General features: G+C 41.4%; 1 protein-coding gene across 2 annotated transcripts in view; it reads right to left on the bottom strand.

The window, feature by feature from the left end:
* Positions 1 to 16,359, bottom strand: part of LOC112223893 (actin-binding LIM protein 1) — a 166,831-nt gene extending 150,472 nt beyond the window's left edge. The window contains exon 1 of one of the 2 annotated variants that reach the window (XM_024387209.1): positions 16,199 to 16,359. In XM_024387209.1, coding sequence (XP_024242977.1) covers positions 16,199 to 16,211 — 13 coding nt within the window. In that variant the 5' untranslated portion in view covers positions 16,212 to 16,359. Of the gene's footprint in view, positions 1 to 2,943; positions 3,103 to 16,198 lie in introns of those variants that run through there. The other variant, XM_024387210.1, reaches the window with a different exon arrangement.
* Between the last annotated feature and the right edge of the window lie 3,942 nt (positions 16,360 to 20,301).

The raw sequence follows: 20,301 nt of genomic DNA, 5'->3' as shown, positions 1-20,301 counted from the left end.
GGCGTCTGTTTTCACCTGGTTGGTGAATAAAGAAGTAGTGCTACTCTGAATTCTCTGTCTCCTGCGTCTGACTCCTTCCTCCACTACACCCCAGGCATTACACTTCTAAAGCCATGACATAATTTTCTGGAATTTTCCAGGCTGTTTAAAGGCACAGTCAACTTAGTGTATGTAAACTTCTGACCCACTGGAATTGTGATACAGTGAATTATAAGTGAAATAATCTGTCTGAAAACAATTGTTGGAAATATTACTTGTGTCATGCACAAAGTAGATGTCATAACCGACTTGTCAAAACTATAGTTTGTTAACAATACATTTGTGGAGTGGTTGAAAAAATGAGTTTTAATGACTCCACCCTATGTGTATGTAAACTTCCGACTTCAACCGTATAATAGATGCATAAACATGCGCACACACACAAATAAATAAAGGAAATTATAATAGGTTCACTTGTTCAGTCACATAGGGCGGCGCACAATTGACCCAGCATCGTCCGGGATTGGCTGGGGTAGGCCACCATTGTAAATAAGAATTTGTTCTTAACTGACTTGCCTAGTTGAATAAAGGTTAAATAAAATAAAAAACGTGATTGAAGTTAATTGTTTATTTATAGTGTGCATTATTTCTCGTAAAAACAAAGTCCAATACCATTGGACCATATCTTCCTACATACTGAGTGGTTATATGAGACGTAAAGTAGCCAGGTTACACTATGCTCTAAATGTTCAATTTAGCAGGAGCTTTTATCTAAACCCTGTGTGCATACATTTTCATTATGTATGCAGTGGTGGACAAAGTATCCAATTGTCATACTTGAGTAAAAGTAAAGATACCTTAATAAAAAATGGCTCATGTAAAAGTTAGTCACCCAGTAAAATACTACTTGAGTAAAAGTGTAAGGTTTTAAATATGTATGTATCAAAAGTAAATGTAATTGATCAAATATACTTAAGTATCAAAAGTATAAATTATTTCAAATTCCTTACAAAAAGTAAACCAGACAGCACCATTTTCTTGTTTTTTAGCCACGGGAACACTCCAACGCTCAGACATCATTTACAGATAGCCAGGGGAACACTCCCGACACTCAGACATCATTTACAAACGTAGCATGTGTGTTTAGTAAGTCCGCCAGATCAGCGGCAGTCTGTTAATTTTCCAGTCCTGCTAAGCATTCAAAATGTAACGAGTACTTTGGTACTCAGGGAAAATGTATGGAGTAAAAAGTACATTACCTTCTTTAGGAATGTAGTGAAGTAAAAGTTATCAAAAATATAAATAGTAAAGTAAAGTACAGATACCCAAAAAAAACAACTTAAGTAGTATTTTTAAGTATTTTTAGTTAAGTACTTTACACCACTATGTATGTGATCCCTGAGAGAATTGAATGTACAACCTTGGTGTTGCTAGTCATGCTTTTACCAACTGAGGCACAGGACCACATTGATTCAAGTCACAATTACATTGGTTACAACTTGATTACAAATTAAGCCTTATTAGCAGCATGACTTCTATTCTGTTACATTGCAGGTTCACATTTGTTGCCTCTACTTCATTAAAACCATAAACACACACACACACACACACACACACACACACACACACACAGCCTCAGGATTAGGGGATATAAACTATGTAGAGGGTCTTGGATTGGTCTTGTAATCTTGAAACCATTTAATGTTTGGGAGAAATGTATTATCACTAAGATTCCCAAAAAAGGATTTATAATATAGCAGATGTCCCTCTACAAGCCCCCTTCTTTCATCCATCTTTGGATTTGCGTGAGACTTCATGAATTAAAGATGATACCTTCCATCTACTTGATTAAGGACTGGATTTTCCTTCCTAAGCCACATTTAGAAAATCATCAGGCTCTCCCGGTGAGAGGTAATATGCGAGATGAACAGGCAAAGAAATTTAACCATTTTCCTACTAGTATGAATTGAGCAGAACCTACAGAGAGACACGCTTATGGGGAATGTAGATTTAAAATGATTGAATAGGGCAGGTAGTCTAGCGGTTAAGAGCATTGGGCTAGTAAGCGAAAGGTTTCTGGTTTGAATCCCCGAGCCAACTTAGGTGAAAATCTGTTGATGTGTCCTTGAGCAAGACACTTAAACCTAATTGCTCCTGTAAGTCGCTCTGGATAAGAGCGTCTGCTCAATGACTAAAATGTAAAGATGAACTACACGCTTTTTGGTGAGTAAGGTGAACCATTTTCAATTGAACACATTTACTGACACGCTACTGCTACCTGCACAAACTGAACACAGTCACTTAAGGTCACACACACACACCACTTCTATATAAACCAATATAATATTTTACTAATGCTCTCTTATAGTAACACTGTCCACAAAACAGATACAGTAAACACTGCAAACATCTACCTTACACTACCGACTTGAAAGCTTTTGAAAGTCATGATACAAGCGAGGAAGACACAGCACGAACAGACTCTAGAGGAGAACTAGGGCTTATTACTGCTTATTGAGCATTTTAATACTGACAATGTTTTATTTATCGGTCTATTTCTCACCCACAAATCTATCCTACATCAATTTCTCACACAACCAATGTACAGTAAAGAGTCCAATAAAATGTAGAAAAAAGGATATGGCATGATAAAGAATAAGGCAGAGGACACACGCACACACACACATAGGCTGGTGATCTATGCTAGCTCTGTTAGAGGACAGGCTGGTTAGTTCTGCTGCAGTGGGGCACGGCCCTGCTCGTCCCTGCTACCCTATTCTACCGTCTATCTGTGGGTGCAGCTAGCTACACACCCAGTCAGCCCGGCACACATCGATACTCACACAAACAAATACACACCAAGACGCACACTCTCACAAACACACCATGACTAGACACAAAAGACAACATTCCTATGTCATCCTAGACATCCGGATCATTGAGAGAAATTAATGTCATATATACTCAGTCATTGGTCTGTTCCTTCCAACCCTCCTCCACATTGTACAGGACAACCACCCCTCTCTGTTACCGTCCAGTCCGAAGCAGGAGATGATTTTCTGGGAATAGTTGCAAAGCCCACCATCGTAGGGAGGATGCTTGTGCTGCTGCACCGAACTCCTCTCCCCATCTCTTCTATACACTTGCACGCACGCACGCACGCACGCACACACACACACACACACACACACAGAGTCCCGGCACTGCTTTCAATCCTTCCTTCCTCTTCTCATCAATAATGCAGCCTCTTGCATGGAGTCACACACAGACACACACACCAACAGTCACACACAAGCCAAATGCACTCACACATATGCAGAGAAAAAAATGTAGAGGTGAAAGGGTCTTCATGCTGCTGAGTGTGAGCAGGCAGCCCTGTCCTATGGTCAAACTTTGGAGAAGCCAGGGGATTGGGTTACTGCTGCGGTGCAATGACTTCCAATTCAGCACCGACTGTGTCGGACAGATTCTGCTGCAGTGCAACAGGTAAGTAGGGCGAGCTTGCTGGCCCTTCCCAGAGGAAGGGTGGTGCTTTGGACCAGATGAAGAGTAGTGCAGGGCGGGAAGGTTTAAGGACGGGAAGGTAGACAAGAGGACATCCCTGACTATTCTACCAGGGAAACTTCTCCATAGGCCAACAGTGTGGTGAACAGCTTGAAAGCATAGGAGTTGGCTGTGGACAGAACTACAAAATATGTCTCTGGCTCGAAATATTACCTCCAGTGTCTTTGACTTTGACTAGAACACACACAGTGCATTCAGAAGATATTCAGACCCCTTCACCTTTACCATATTTTGTTACGTTACAGCCTTGTTCTAAAATGGATTAAATTGTTTTTTTTCCATCAATCTACACACAATACCCAATGATGACAAAGCAACAACAAAAAACTGAAATATCACATTTACATAAGTATTCAGACCCTTTACTGAGTACTTTGTTGAAGCACATTTGGCAGCGATTACAGCCTTGAGTCTATTTGGGTATGACGCTACAAGCTTGGCACACCTGTATTTGGGGAGTTTCTGCCATTCTTCTCTGCAGATCCTCTCAAGCTGTGTCAGGTTGCTGCACAGCTATTTTCAGATCTCTCTAGAGATGTTCGATTTGGTTCAAGTCCGTTCTCTGGCTGGGCCATTCAAGGACATTCAGAGACTTCTGCACTCCTGCGTTGTCTTGGCTATGTGCTTAGGGTCATTGTCCTGAGGTGAACCCCAGTCTAAGGTCTTGAACGCTCTGGAGCAGGTTTTCTTCAAGGATCTCTCTGTACTTTGCTTTCTCTCGATCCTCACTAGTCTCCCAGTCCCTGCCGCTGAAAAACATCCTCACAGGGATGGTTCCAGGTATCCTCCAGATGTGACACTTGGCATTCAGGCCAAATAGTTTAATCTTGGTTTCATCAGACCAGAGAATCTAGGTGCCTTTTGGCAAATTCCAAACGGGCTGTCATGTGTCTTTTACTGAGGAGTGGCTTCCATCTGGCCACTCTATCGTAAGGGCCTGAGTGGTGGAGTGCTGCAGAGATGGTTATCCTTCTGGAAGGATCTCCCATCTCCACAGAGGATCTCTGGAACTCTGTCAGAGTGACCATCGGGTTCTTGGTCATCTTCCTGACCAAGGCCCTTCTCCCCGAATGCTCAGTTTGGCCGGCGGCCAGCTCTAGGAAGAGTCTTGGTGGTTTCAAACTTCTTCTATTTAAGAATGATGGAGGCCACTGTGTTCTTGGGGACCTTCAATGCTGCAGACATTTTTGGTACCCTTCCCCTGTGGCTCGACACAATCCTCTCTTGGAGCTCTATGGACAATTCCTTTGACCTCATGGCTTGGTTTTTGATTTGACATACACTGTCAACTGTTGGACCTTATATAGACAGGTGTGTGCCTTTCCAAATCATGTCCAATCAATTGAATTTACCACAGGTAGACTCTAATCAAGTTGTAGAAACATCTCAAGGATGAACAATGGAAACAGGATGCACTTGAGGTCAATTTCGAGTCTCACAGCAAAGGTTCTGAATACTTATGTTTTTTTTTTATACATTTACAAACATTTCTACCAACCTGTATTTGCTTTGTCATTATGCGGTATTGTGTACTGATTGACGGGGGGAAAAAATAATATTTGAATCCATTTTAGAATAAGTTTGTAACATAACAAAATATGGAAAAAGTCAAGGGGTCTGAATACTTTGAAGCAAAATGGTCAATTGTTTATTGGCTAATATTTCCGATTTGGTCTGTGTGCATGCAGCCTAACTCAGCTAGGGCTTCAGAGAGAGACTGGTGTGCGCACCAAATGCCATCCTATTGCCTACAGAGTAGTGCACTACTTTTGACCAGAGCCCTATGGGCCCTCATCAAAAGTAGTGCACTATATAGGGAATGGGGTGCCATTTGGGAGGTAACCGGCCGTTAAATTAACTGATAACGATTGGCTGGTTGAACACTAAACACGCTTTAAGCGATGCTAATCACATCTGCATACTTTGGGAGGGTGCCTAACAGAGAGCTCTGAACTGCATCGATCCCCAATAACAGAACATTATAGCCTGTATGCAGCCAGGCACACATTAGAGATGTGGAGATCAAAGAGCTCCTTCAATACAGAGTCAGCTATTCCAGGGAAACCCAGATAATAAATGGCTGGGCATGCTTCCTGTGAGTCTGTGTCTGTATCTGGGTCGTTCCACGAAAAGAGTACCTTTGTGTCACTTTTGTTGTTGTTGTTGTTTTTTTAAATGTGCACCAATATTGAATTTCAAAAGCCTGTTGTATTAAATGAAGTGCCCTTTAATATAGACCACATGGAGAATTCAATCAATAATATTTTTTACATTAATAAAGGCTTACTAAATTGCCAAAATACAGCATTGTGACATGTTCCTCTGTCAACCCGGTGTCACTTTTAGGAAGATTTCGAACACGTAATCCCAAAATAATAATTGTAAAGCCTTAGTCCATTATTTAAGAACAACCCTGTTATGTTACGTGAACTGAACTCTCGTTTTAATATGGTGAAACTATTCCTTTTTAAATATTTTGTCAAAAAGAAACATTGAACATCTAATAGTCAAATCATAGTGTAAAAGCAAGTGAGCTGGTTATACTCTTTTTTTTGTCATTTTATGTTTTGTGGTAGAAAACGAGCGGTTCGAGCTTAAAACGTCAACTCTGTTACCCATAGATAGACAGGCTAGAAATATTTGAGCTATTTCATTTTTGTGACGCTTGAATTCAATTGCCACTCCCTGTTGCACACAACCAGCTGATTTAAGATGAAATCGTCAACCCTGTTACGGTCAACTCATTACTTTAATTGGCACTTACTAGAGTATTTTTTTTATTAAACCTCTTGAGATAGGAAAAAGTTATTTTTATTAAGTTAAGTACACCTTTTATGAAGTTACTGTACACTCCTCAAAAGGCACAGAATTAGTGGAACGACCCATCCCACTGGGCACAGACATCCAGTCCCAGTCAAATGTTTGGACACACCTACTCATTTGAAGGGTTTTTTACATTTCACATTTTTTACATTGTAGAATAGTAGTGAAAGACATCAACACTATGAAATAACACATATAGAATCATGTAGTAACCAAAAAAAGTGTTAAACAAATCAAAATAGAATTTTAGATTCTTTAAAGTACCCACCCTTTTCCTTGATGACAGCTTTCCACACGCTTGGCATTCTCTCAACCAGCTTCACCTGGAATGCATTTCCAACAGTCTTGAAGGAGCTCCCACATACGCTGAGCACTGCTTTTCCTTCACTCTGCGGTCCAACTCATCCCAAACCATCTTAATTGGGTTGAAGTCGGGTGATTGCGGAGGTCAAGTCATCTGATGTAGCACTCCATCACTCTCCTTCTTGGTCAAATGCTGTGTGCTGTGGTAGCCATGCTGGTTAAGTGTGCCTTGAATTCTAAATAAATCACTGACAGTGACACCAGCAAAGCACCCTCACATCTCCTCCTCCATGCTATTGCTAAACTGGATGAGCATGCTAAACTGGATGAGCTCTGTTTGAGACTATCCTACCAACTAGATTTAAAAAACTGTAATATCTTGTTTCAACGAATCGAGGCTGAACGATGACACAGATAATATACAGTTGGCTGGGATTTCCGTGCCTTGGCAGGACAGAACAGCTTCGTCCGGTAAAACAAGGGGTGGTGGTGTGTGTCTATTTGTCAATAACAGTCTGTTACATCTGGAGTATTTATCCTGTCTAATCTGGTGTCCGTCCTGTGTGTATTTAAGTAGGCTCCCTCTAATTCTCTCTCTTTCTCGCTTTCTCTTTCTCTTCTCTCGGAGGACCTGAGCCCTAGGACCATGCCTCAGGACTACCTGGCCTGATGACTCCTTGCTGTCTGTCCCCAGTCCACCTGGTCATGCTACTGCTCTAGTTTAAACTGTTCTGCCTGCGGTTATGGAACCCTGACCTGTTCCCTGGACGTGCTAACCTGTCCCGTACCTGCTGTTTTCGACTCTTTCTCTCTACAACACCTGCTGTCTCGAACTCTGAATGATCGGCTATGAAAAGACAAATTACATTTACTCCTGAGGTGTTGACCAGTTGCACCCTCTACAACCACTGTGATTATTATTATTTGACCCTGCTGGTCATCTATGAACATTTAAACATCTTGGCCATGTACTGTTATAATTTCCACCTGGCACAGCCAGAAGAGGACTGGCCACTCCTCAAAGACTGGTTCCTTTCTAGGTTTCTTCCTAGGTTCCTTTCTTTCCAGGGAGTTTTTCCTAGTCACCGTGCTTCTACATCTGCATTGGTTGCTGTTTGTTTTTTTTGGCTGGGTTCTTATATAGTGCTTTGCAACATCTGCTGATGTTAATAGGGCTTTATAAATACATTTGATTGAATAACAGCTGGTGCGCGATGTCTAATATTAAGGATGTCTCAAGTTACTGCTCGCCTGAGGTAGAGTACTTCATGATAAGCTGTAGACCACATTATCTAGAAAGAGAGTATTTTTCGTTGCCGTCTATTTACCACTACAAACCGATGGTGGCACTAAGACCGCACTTAACGGGCTATATAAGGCCAGAAGCAAACAAGAAAATGCTCTTCCAGAAGCGGCACTCCTAGTGGCCAGGGACTTTAATGCAGGCAAACTTAAATCCATTTTATCTAATGTCTACCAGCATGTGCAACCAGAGAAAAAAGACCACCTAGTCCACTCACAGAGATGCATACAAAGCTCTCCCTCGTCCTCCATTTGTCAAATCTCATCATAATACTATCCTCCTGATTCCTGCTTACAAGCAAAAACTAAAGCAGGTAGTACCAGTGACTCACTCAATACAGAAATGGGCAGATGACACGGATGTTACGCTACAGGACTGTTTTGCTAGCACAGACTGGAAAATGTTCCGGGATTCATCCAATGGCATTGAGGAGTATACCACCTCATTCACCGGCTTTATCAATAAGTGCATCGATGACGTAGTCCCCACAGTGACCATACAAATCAAATCAAATCTTATTTGTCACATACACATGGTTAGCAGATGTTAATGCGAGTGTAGTGAAATGCTTGTGCTTCTAGTTCCGACAATGCAGTAATAACCAACAAGTAATCTAACTAACAATTCCAAAACTACTGTCTTATACACAGTGTAAGGGGATAAAGAATATGTACATAAGGATATATGAATGAGTGATGGTACAGAGCAGCATAGGCAAGATACAGTAGATGGTATCGAGTACAGTATATACATATGAGATGAGTATGTAAACAAAGTGGCATAGTTAAAGTGGCTAGTGATACATGTATTACATAAGGATGCAGTCGATGATATAGAGTACAGTATATACGTATGCATATGAGATGAATAATGTAGGGTAAGTAACATTATATAAGGTAGCATTGTTTAAAGTGGCTAGTGATATATTTACATCATTTCCCATCAATTCCCATTGTTAAAGAGGCTGGAGTTGAGTCAGTGTCAGTGTCAGTGTGTTGGCAGCAGCCACTCAATGTTAGTGGTGGCTGTTTAACAGTCTGATGGCCTTGAGATAGAAGCTGTTTTTCAGTCTCTCGGTCCCAGCTTTGATGCACCTGTACTGACCTCGCCTTCTGGATGATAGCGGGGTGAACAGGCAGTGGCTCGGGTGGTTGATGTCCTTGATGATCTTTATGGCCTTCCTGTAACATCAGGTGGTGTAGGTGTCCTGGAGGGCAGGTAGTTTGCCCCCGGTGATGCGTTGTGCAGACCTCACTACCCTCTGGAGAGCCTTACGGTTGTGGGCGGAGCAGTTGCCGTACCAGGCGGTGATACAGCCCACCAGGATGCTCTTGATTGTGCATCTGTAGAAGTTTGTGAGTGCTTTTGGTGACAAGCCGAATTTCTTCAGCCTATGCCAACCAGAAGCCATGGATTACAGGCAACATCCGCACCGAGCTAACGACTAGAGCTGCCGCTTTCAAGGAGCGGGACACTAACCGAGTCTGTTATACCTACACGTTTCAACTATAGTCCCTCTGCCCAAGAAAGCAAAGGTGACCTGCCTAAATGATTACCGCCACGTTGCACTCACATTGGTAGCCATGAAGTGCTTTGAAAGACTGGTCATGGCTCACATCAACAGCATCATCCCGGAAACACTAGACCCACTCCAATTGGCATACCGCCCCAACAGATCCAAGGATGATGCAATCTAAAATGAAACTGGTCTTCTTTAGACTAGTTGAGTATCTAGAACATCAGCATTTTTGGGTTTGGTTACAGGCTCAAAATGAAACAAAGATATTTCTTCTGAAACTCGTCAGTCTATTCTTGTTCTGATAAATGAAGGCTATTCAATTTGAGAAATTGCCAAGAAACTGAAGATCTCGTATAACGCTGTGTACTACTCTCTTCACAGAACAGTGCAAACTGTCTCTAACCAGAATACAAAGAGGAGTGGGAGGACCCGGTGCAGAACTGAACAAGAGGACAAGTACATTACAGTGTCTAGTTTGAGAAACATTGAGAAATGTTTGAGTACCAAGACTAGAAAATCATACCACGGGGAGCATTGGCTACACAGCTGGAAATGGTTCAACTCTGAGACTATCGATCCCTATAGAATAAGAGCAAATCTTAGATACTAATTACTAGTCTGCAGCTAGAAATTATGTAAACCTGGGATATGAATACTGACAACCACCGAAACATCTAGTCTAAGAACAATGGGCGCCTGACGTATATCCATTACAACAGACACTACCAGGAGCTGCCTATAGAGCAACCACCATTAGTAGCCAGAGACTCTCTGATGAACTGACTCTCCCGCAGATGGACTGACGATTCCAACAGAGAAGACAACAACAACATATGGGCATAAATATATTGATTGCAATTATTCCAGAATGAGCGAGCGTTCATCTGCAAAGGATTCGCATTTCAATGAATATAATTCTCCACTGTGTGTGGTGATCCATTTAGTCTTTCCTGCTCTCTCAGTCCACACCCCCTTCCCTTTGTCCACCAAGATGTCATATCGATTTAGCCCACCAGGGGATCTTCCTGTGGCTGGATTAACGAGAATTTGATCTTTAAAATGGTGTAAAATACTTGTGTGCTTGAGGAATGGTAATTATGAGATTTTTGTTGTTTTGAATTTGGCACCCTGCACTCTCACTGGCTGTTGCGGGGGGGTTCCGCTAGTTCCCCAGTCCAAGACAGGTTAACCGCTTCTACCACCAATCCATAAGGCTGCCAAACAATTGATCAAATGGCCATCCAGACTATTTGCATTGATTCCCCCCTTTATTTTTTACACTGCTCCTCCTCACTGTTTATTATCCATGCATAGTCACTTTACCCCTACCTCAATGTACAAATTACCTCGACTAACCTGTACCCCCACACATTGACTCGGTACCGGTACCCCCTGTACATAGCCTCGTTATTGTTATTTTATTGTGTCATTTTTATTTTATTTTTTTACTTTAGATTATTTAGTAAATATTTTAACTTTATTTTCTTAAAATGGCATTGTTGGTTCAAAATGAAGGGCTTGTTAGTAAGCATTTCATGGTAACCTCTACACCTGTTCTGATCTACCAATCAAAAAGGCAGTATCTGCTCATAGCATGGAACTGAGAAAAATTGCTTTTATTTACCCTGGTTTCACAGTAACTTTATGCAGTTACTTTTAACATGACCCCCACTTTTTATGTCTCTATTTGGTTTGGTCAGTGTGTGATTTGGGTGGGCATTCTATGTGTTGTATTCCTTTGTGTTTGGCCGAGTGTGGTTCCCAATCAGAGGCAGCTGTCTGTCGTTGTCTCTGATTGGGAATCATACTTAGGTAGCCTTTTTCCCACCTATGTTGTGGGATCTTGTTTTTGTACAGCTCTTGTAGCCTACGGAACAGTACGTTCGTTTTGGTTTTATTTTGTTGCTGGTTCTCATTTAATAAAGATAATGACCACAAATTACGCTGCGCCTTGGTCTCCTTCAAACAACGGAAGTTACACAAACCAAAAGAGCAGTTATTACCTTTTTGCTTGGTAGGGCAGTGTTGTAATCAGCGCATGTGAACAAATTAAATTTGATTCAATTTTTATTCTGTTGAATTGTAAACAACTGGTATGTCCTAGAAATGTCCTTACAGTGTAAGATATGTATGTTGTTTGTATATAAATATTGTCAATCTACCTCAAATATTACTTTCTTACTAAGTAAAAATCCTTAAACTGTTACTTTGTTTCCCGGTCTCACCAAAAGTATATAGATATTTTTCTCACCGAAATGATCCGTTTAAGCTCAGGCCAAAATCATGGATAAAGCATGGTATAATCATATACAGTAGAGGTCAAGTTTGATTTATTTATTTTATCTGGTCTCTGTCAAACCCCAGCTCTTCTACAGGACACACAAAATTCAGTATATCTAATCAGAATCTCTAGCAGTAACAGTTGGAGGTACTTTACGTCATCTGTGTCAAATAATTGCAATCGCCCTCAAATCCAGGACAAAACAAACGCCCACCTGGGGGATTAAAACCTGTTCACTGTGAAACCTTTACCCTGCGGACACTGGTCCACATTTCTCCACAATATTGGTGACTGATAAGCAAAGCAATATACTGTATTTATATTTTCCAAGTTAAAATAACTCCTGATACATTTAAATTCAAATGTGTTATAGAGTGGAAAGCCTGCAGCTATTTATTACTAGTTATAAGCATGTATGAAACTTTGTCTTATAAGGTTTATAACATTATAACAAAAAAATGTTATGTTAGCTAGTCAGGATCATTATGAGATGATAAGAAAACATAATGCATTATACATGCATAACAAAGTGCAATACCTGCAGGCTTTAAGTGAAGTGTTACAAAATGTTTGATTCCACTTATGTGTATTTTTGTTCCTGTTATTTAAGTGGGTGGCACTCAGTTATTGTGTTGTAGTCAGCTTGCCAGGTAACACTGGGAAATGTAAAGACAGATTAGTCAACGCATCACAGGCGAACAGGGTGAAGCCGCAGAGCCAGCTCCTAGAGAAACAGCACTAAAACCAGTCAAACAGTGGGGTTGTATTCATTAGGCACTAGAAAGAAAACAAAACAGGGAGAACCTACCTGAACTTGTTCGATAAGAATAGCTCATTTTCCTTTTCACAACGCTTTGCTATGTTTTGAAACGATGTGCACAAATGAACACAACCCAAACAGTTTCTCTTCACCACATAGGCTGTTCACTGAGAGGAAGAACAGTGCATTTGGAAAGTATTCAGACCTCACATTTTGTTATGTTACAGCTTTATTCTAAAATGGATTCAATTGTTTTTCCCCCCCTTATCAATCTACACACAATACCCCATAATGACAAAGCAAAAACAGGGTTTTAGAAATTGACGCTACAAGATTGGCACACCTGAATTTAGGGAGTTTCTCCCATCCTTCTCTACAGATCCTCTCAAGCTCTGTCAGGTTAGATGGGGACAGCTATTTTCAAGTCTCTCCAGAAATGTTCTATCTGGTTCAAGTCCGGGCTCTGGCTTGGCCACTCGAAGACATTCATAGACTTGTCCCGAAGCCACTCCTGCATTGTCTTGGCTGTGTGCTTAGGGTCACTGTCCTGTTAGAAGGTGAACCTTCGCCCCAGTCTAAAGTCCTGAGTGCTCTGGAAGAGGTTTCAATCAAGGATGTCTGTGTACTTTACTCCAAATATCTTTCCTTTGATCCTGACTAGTCTCTCAGTCCCTGCCGCTGAAAAACATCCCCACAGCACGATGCTACCACCACCCTGCTTCTCCATAGTGATGGTGCCAGGTTTCCTCCAGACATGACACTTGGCATTCAGGCCAAAGTGTTCAAGCCTGGTTTCATCAGACCAGAGAATCTGGTTTCTCATGGTCTGAGAGACCTTTACGTGCCTTTTAGCAAACTACAAACAGGCTGTCATGTGCCTTTTACTGAGGAGTGGATTCCGTCATGCCACTCTACCATAAAGGCCTGATTGGTAGAGTGCTGCAGAGATGGTTGCCCTTCTGGAAGGTTCTCCCATCTCCACATAGGAACTTTAGAGCTCTGTCAGAGTGACCATCGGGTTCTTGGTCAACTCCCTGACCAAGGCCCTTCTCCCCCGCTTGCTCAGTTTCGCCAGATCAAGGAAGTCTTGGTGGTTCCAAACTTCTTCCATTTAAGAATGATGGAGGCCACTGTGTTCTTGGGGGCCATCAATGCTGCAGACATTTTTTGGTACCCTTCCCCAGATCTGTGCCTCAACACAATCCTGTCTCGGAGCTCTACGGACAAGTCCTTCGACATCATGGCTTGGTTTTTGCTTTGACATGCACTGTTGGGGGGGGGGGGCTTATATAGACAGATGTGTGCCTTTCCAAATCATGTCCAATCAATTGAATTTACCACAGTTGGACTCCAATCAAGTTGTAGAAACATCAAGGATGATCAATGGAAACAGGTTGCACCTGAGCTCAATTTCGAGTCTCATAGCAGGTAAAATGGGGATCCTAATAAAATACAAAAAAATAGCAAAGGGTCTGAATCCTTATGTAAAAATGTCTAAAAACTTGTTTTCGCTTAATCATTAAGAGGTATTGTGTGTAGATCGATAAGGAAATTGTTTATTTAATCCATTTCAGAATAAGGCTGTAACATAACAAAATGTGGAAAAAAGTTCAAAGGACTGAATATTTTCCGAATGCACTGTATGTGAGGAAAATACTCTACAACGTACAGAGGAATTGACAAATGAAGATGTGTGCTGTTTGTCATTGTCCCCCAGCAAAGATAACCCCTCATGAGAACAACAGTTTTTGTTCAGCCCAGGATGGTTCCCCATCAGTCGTCCTGTTTCCTAGCTGATTCTTTTACTAAGCAATAGGAAGTAAAACGCTGAATTACATGAGTTTGTTAAAGGGAAAATCTGGGATTTGAATTTTGTGGGGGGAGTGGATGTGCCAGTCCAGGATTGCCCCTTTAAAAAGGACTAAATGGAAGAAAAAATGGTTTGGAGCGGAAATTATATGACATTGAAATGAAGTTACTGCACGCGGCTCCCTCAGGACTGCTGCACAGAATAAATTTTTGCCAGGGCAGAGAAGCACGAGACTGAACTTCACTCAACTTTCTAGTTTTCCCCTTTAGTTAACACTATCAATGTTTCCCTCTACTGTGGGAATTGCCAATATTACCCACTTTTAATACAACACACCAAAAGAAATCAAACTACGCAAGAGATTTTCTTGTAGGCAGAATGCACCAGAGTAGGATGCTATCGCATTGACATGCAGGACTCAGCCATACTCTACAGACCAGTGCGGCATAACCAATCAGATCTGCAGTATCCCTCTATGCAAATAGATCATTGTCATATATGGATCTGTGCCATTCACTTTGAACTGGACTGTGTTTACAGCATGACTAGTTGGGAGTAGATAAGCGTGTTTTGAGATCAAAGCAAGAGCTGCAGGTAGCCACGTGTGCACATTTGTTAAAATAGATTTGCTAGTAAGTGAGTTATTATCCCAGTTATAGCTAAAAGAAATTCTAGTCAGCAATGGGGAAGTAGTTGCTTCCTACAAGAGCACAACACTTCTGCATTTCTAGCCATCTTTGAAAAGCAAGACAGGTAAAGAGCATTTTTTCTGACTTAAAGGGGCAGTGTTGTATTTTGAGACAGGCTTGAATAAGCTAAGTAGCCAATAGGCAGAGGGTAGCATAATTTGTCTGATTGTAATTATAGTATGGGAATAACAATGAACTTTGTTTTGTAAAATGGTTTCTTGCATCAAACCAAACATTCAGTCACCTCCTTGTCTGAATGACAAGTGGATAAACAGGTTAATGTCAAGCCCTGCATATTTTTTTCCAAAGGTCTCACGGAATGTAGACCTACATTGAACACCAGACATTGGCTGCTATTGTAGGCTGAATGATAGAACAGCTACTTCCATGTTACTTTGGGATGCATTTTTGTCCATTGTTTTTTATGGTAAACTAAAATGTAAATGGTAGGCCACACTGATAGGCCTACATTATGATCAAATAGCCACAGTAGTCTACTTGGCCACTGTTATAACTATAAAAGTGGGTACAGCCTCGGTGTTCACAGTAAATGCGCTCCAGAAGTTGCACAGAATTTTCACAACGTTCAAGTTTGCGCTCAGCAGACCTGACATTTGCTCAGTCCCAAAACATTGGTTACTGTGCCATCAATTTACATTAAGAAATGCAATAACTAGTTTATTGAGTGAAATAATGAACATGGCTATTCAAATAATAGTTTTCTTGCACATTCATTGATCAATTTGGATTTTGAGCTGAAAGTAATTCATGTTAGCAGTCAATATCAACAAGGGATATATCATATCACTTTGCATAGCTGTGGGAAGTAGGGTTGATGAGAGTGCTGCAGCACCCCCTGAAAAATACAAATTTAACAATTTAAAAAATGCCACAAACATTTTTTTCACAAAAGTAGTGCACTGGGCCTTTACTAGTCCGGTATAAGTGGAACGATATAGCCATATGTAGCCCCCCCAGCTGTGCATGTGCTGCATATGGCTACTGCTATCCTATCATGAAGTGTATTTCAATCACGTAGCCTACTCCCGCAGGATGACAGTACCTCTCTCGAATTCATCCGAGATAACAACATCTGACATATATTTTTCTTGTCCAGAATGAGATGACTGCTTTAGCAGTTCGTGCGGTATTGGATAGGCTACTCACCTCTTGCAGACATGTCCGGTAGCCACCTTCTCGAGGGAACAGTTCTAGTGGATCCTAAAGTGCTGCTTTGGAGAGGCCATTAAAATACACTATATTCCCTGTGTAGGCTAGGCTACACTAGACCGTATATAGATAGGCTTGTGGGCTTGGCGCAGGAAACAGTCCTGCGCGATGGAGAACATGGTAGCGGGCAGCAGGGCGTGTCCTATTAATAAACACAGTACCTCTCTATTTTTAAGTTAAAAACACAAATGTGAAATAAGTCTTGGCTTTTGGGTGAATTGTGGTCTTAAACTCTGGGACGGGTATAGATTGTATTTGTGTTACAGTGACAGCCCCCACTCGGGCACCTTTCTCAATCTCATCCAGTAGTCCCTCGTCCCGTTATTTATTTTAATTCACATTCATATGTATGGTCTGGAAAAATCCTGGCCCTTATGAAGTGCTATAATAGAGATGCACAACTGCACAAAACTACTTGGAGATTTCACTTTTTATTGATTGCACCTTTTACAAGATGTTGAGTAGGCTTATAGCATATACCAGTTGTGTTCTTGCTACCTGCTCTAACGGAAGTAGGCAGGCTACTTCTATTGGAATTTCATTTTCGTATGTTAATGCTTAATTTAAGCCTACCTGAAAATGCTATTGAAGAAACCTTTTATTTACTTCAGACTATTATATTGCACATACTAGGCCCATACTAGCCTACTTTTTCTGATCCTTTTTCCTACATAAGTGATTTTGTTTTGTGGATATAAATATTTATATTCTGTAGCCTATGCCTTATGTACTCAGTCCGTTATCTAAAGTTTCAAGCTGTTTTAGAGGGGGTTTTCTCCATCTGTACGTGACCTACTGTGTGTGCTCACTTTTCAACATATTTTTATGGTTAGGCAATTTCAAAAACTAAAAAAGACACTTGAGTGTTTTGTTGAATGTTTTGTTGAATGTTGAGAAAGTTGGGTGGCTCGGTCGGGTTGTCACTAGTTACCCCAGACACAAAGTCCAAAGCATCGTAAATATTCATGAAAACAAATATGTGCTTTTTTTTGTCTTAATTTAAGGCTACAGTTAAGGCATAAGGTTAGCAGTGTGGTTAAGTTTGCAGAAATTGTAGAAATAGGCGGGGTTTAGCTACAATTATGACTTTGTGGCTGTGGTAATTAGTGACGACCCTCGCGCCAACAGCACGTCTTGGACCCTGTCATTCTTATTTATGGATGCATTGGGGTATGAGTGCGCCTGGATATTTATTGATCTATTTTTATTTAACCGTTATTTCTACCAGGTAAATTGACTGAGAACACATTCTCATTACAGCAACAACCTGGGGAATAGTTACAGAACAGAAGGGGGATGAATTAGCCAATTGGAAGCTGGGGATGATTCAAATAAAAAAAATCAGCTCCTTTGTCTTGCTCACATTGAGGAAGAGGTTGTTGTCCTGGCACCACACTGCCAGGTCTCTGACCTCCTCCCTATAGGCTCATAGTTGTTGGTTATCAGACCTTTTGTGTCTGTTGTGTAATTGGCAAACTTAATGATAGTGTTGGAGTTGTGTTTGGCCACACAGCCGTGGGTGAACAGGGAGTACAGTAGGGGACTAAGCACACACCCGAGAGGCCCCAGTGTTGAGGATCAGCGTGGCAGATGTGTTGTCTACCCATACCACAATGGTGCGGCCCGTCAGGAAGTCCAGGAACCAGTTGCAGAGGGAGGTGTTTAGTCCCAGGGTCCTTAGCTTAGTGATGAGCTAAGGGTGTTGGGCACTATGGTGTTGAACGCTTTGCTGTAGTCAATGAACAGCATTCTCACATAGGTGTTCCTTTTGTCCAGGTGGGAAAGGGCAGTGTGGAGTCTGTTGGGGCAGTATGCGAATTGGAGTGGGTTTAGGGTTTCCAGGAGGATGCTGTTAATGTGAGCTATGACTAGCCTTTCAAAGCACTTCATAGCTACCAATGTGAGTGCTACGGCACGGTAATCATGTCGGCTGGTTACTTTCGCTTCCTTGGCACATGAACTATGGTGCTCTGCTTGAAACATGTAGGTATTACAGACTCGGTCAAGGAGAGGTTGAAAATGTCAGTGAAGACACTTACCAGTTGGTCCAAGCATACTTTGAGTAAACGTGCATGCTTTGTGAATGTTGACCTGTTTAAAGGTCTTGCTCAAATCAGCAACCGAGAGCATTATCACACAGTCGTCCAAAACAGCTCATCCTCTTGTGCATGCTTCAGTGTTGCTTGCCTTGAATCGAGCATAAAATGCATTTAGCTCGTCTGGTAGGCTAGCGTAACTGGGCAGCTCGCGTCTGGGTTTCCCTTTGTAGTCCGTAATAGTTTTCAAGCCCTTCCACATCCGACAAGCATCAGAGCCAGAGTAGTTGGTTTCAATCTTAATCCTGTATTGACACTTTGCTTGTTTGATGGTTTGTCTGAGGGCATAGCGGGATTTCTTATAAGTGTCCAGATTAGTTTTCCGCTCCTTGAAAGCGGCAGCTCTACCCTTTAGCTCAATGCGGATGTTGCCTGTAATCCATGGCTTCTGGTTGGGATATGTAAGTACGGTCACTGTGTGGACAACGTCTTTGATGCACTTACTGATGAAGCCGATGACTGAGGTGGTATACTCCTCAATGCCATTGGATGAATCCCAGAACATATTCCAGTCTGTGCTAGCAAAACAGTCCTGTAGCGTAGCATCCGCGTCATCTGACCTCTTCCGTATTGAGCAAGTCACTTCCTGCTTTAGTTTTTGCTTGCAAGCAGGAATCAGTAGGATACAATTATGGTCAGATGGAGGGCATCTCTGTGTATGGAGTAAAGGTGGTCTAGAGTTTTTTTTATACCTCTGGTAAAACCAATTTAAGTTTGCCTGCATTAAAGTTCCTGGCTACTAGGAGTGGCGCTTCTGGATGAGCATTTTCTTGTTTGCTTATGGCCTTATAGAGTTGGTTAAGTATGGTATTTGTGCCACCATCAGTTTGTAGTGGTAAATAGATTGAGTTACAGTCTGTCTGAGAATGTCCATACAATCAAACTAGCAAGGGCAATGATCCCAATTCAGGCATAACGTAGCTAATGGGCTAGCACACGTGTCAAACAAGGCCCACGGGCCGAATAGGACACAAACGCGACTATAAAAGGAGTTAACAGTTGAGTCATCTACTTCATGAAATTACAGCCTGATGCACTCGAATCAGTGAATTCAATTTAAACTGTGCTGCTGTCGTGTGTCCCGTTTACGGTGCACAGTGGAGGGAAAGTGTACAAACAAACACCACAGTCCTAGCTAGGCTACTAAAATGTTGCAGTCTGGCTTTGGTTTTTAAAGCTGGACAATGAAAAAACAAAAAACAAACCTACATGCAAAGGAGAAACATGTAGGCCATTTGGGCCATAGCCTAGGCTGGCTACTCAACTACAATACTTTTTGAGTGCACCATACAGCAATGCTGCATTCAACGCACCAGTGATCCATGCAGTGCTAAAAAAAAAACATGTTTTAAGTTTAAATGTTACAAACCTATACCTCTGTTTTTGTTATTTGGAGTTATTAAATACGTTTTGATTAGGATCGCAGCATATTATTCATCTGCAAGAATAGCAGCAAAGGCTTGACAAATATTATTTACCACTTTTGTTTTAATATGTTAAAATGCTACTGTATATACAGTATCCTATGTACATAACTGGACATTCTAAAGAACCATATTCTTTCTAATAAAACAATGGCCAGTTTGGGTCGCAGTTGCACGTTATTTTGGCCTGTGCTGTGATTGAATTTGACACCCCTGCGCTAGCGTATCTACTTATGTAGCAAGGTAAAAAACATTGAACTTGCATTGCAAGTTTAGGAGGTGCTGTTCAGCAACATGATGGTTGTCGGGTAAGGTGTCATCATACTTCCTGAAAGGTAACCTCAGAATGTAATGGCCCTCCTGTAACTTGACAGAATCATTCATTATCTTCATAAACCTTTTGTCTTCCACTGAAATGTTATATTTCTCCTCGTAGGACTTCTCATTGAAATCTGTATTGTATTGACTTATCAATATCTATTCCAGATTTGAAACAGATTCTGCTAGCTGTAACAGCAGG

Source organism: Oncorhynchus tshawytscha, linkage group LG24, assembly GCF_018296145.1.
Source record: "Oncorhynchus tshawytscha isolate Ot180627B linkage group LG24, Otsh_v2.0, whole genome shotgun sequence".
NCBI classification, from domain to species: Eukaryota; Metazoa; Chordata; class Actinopteri; order Salmoniformes; family Salmonidae; genus Oncorhynchus; species Oncorhynchus tshawytscha.
Note: the sequence above shows the minus strand (reverse complement) of the source record. Positions and strands in the feature narration are given on the sequence as shown.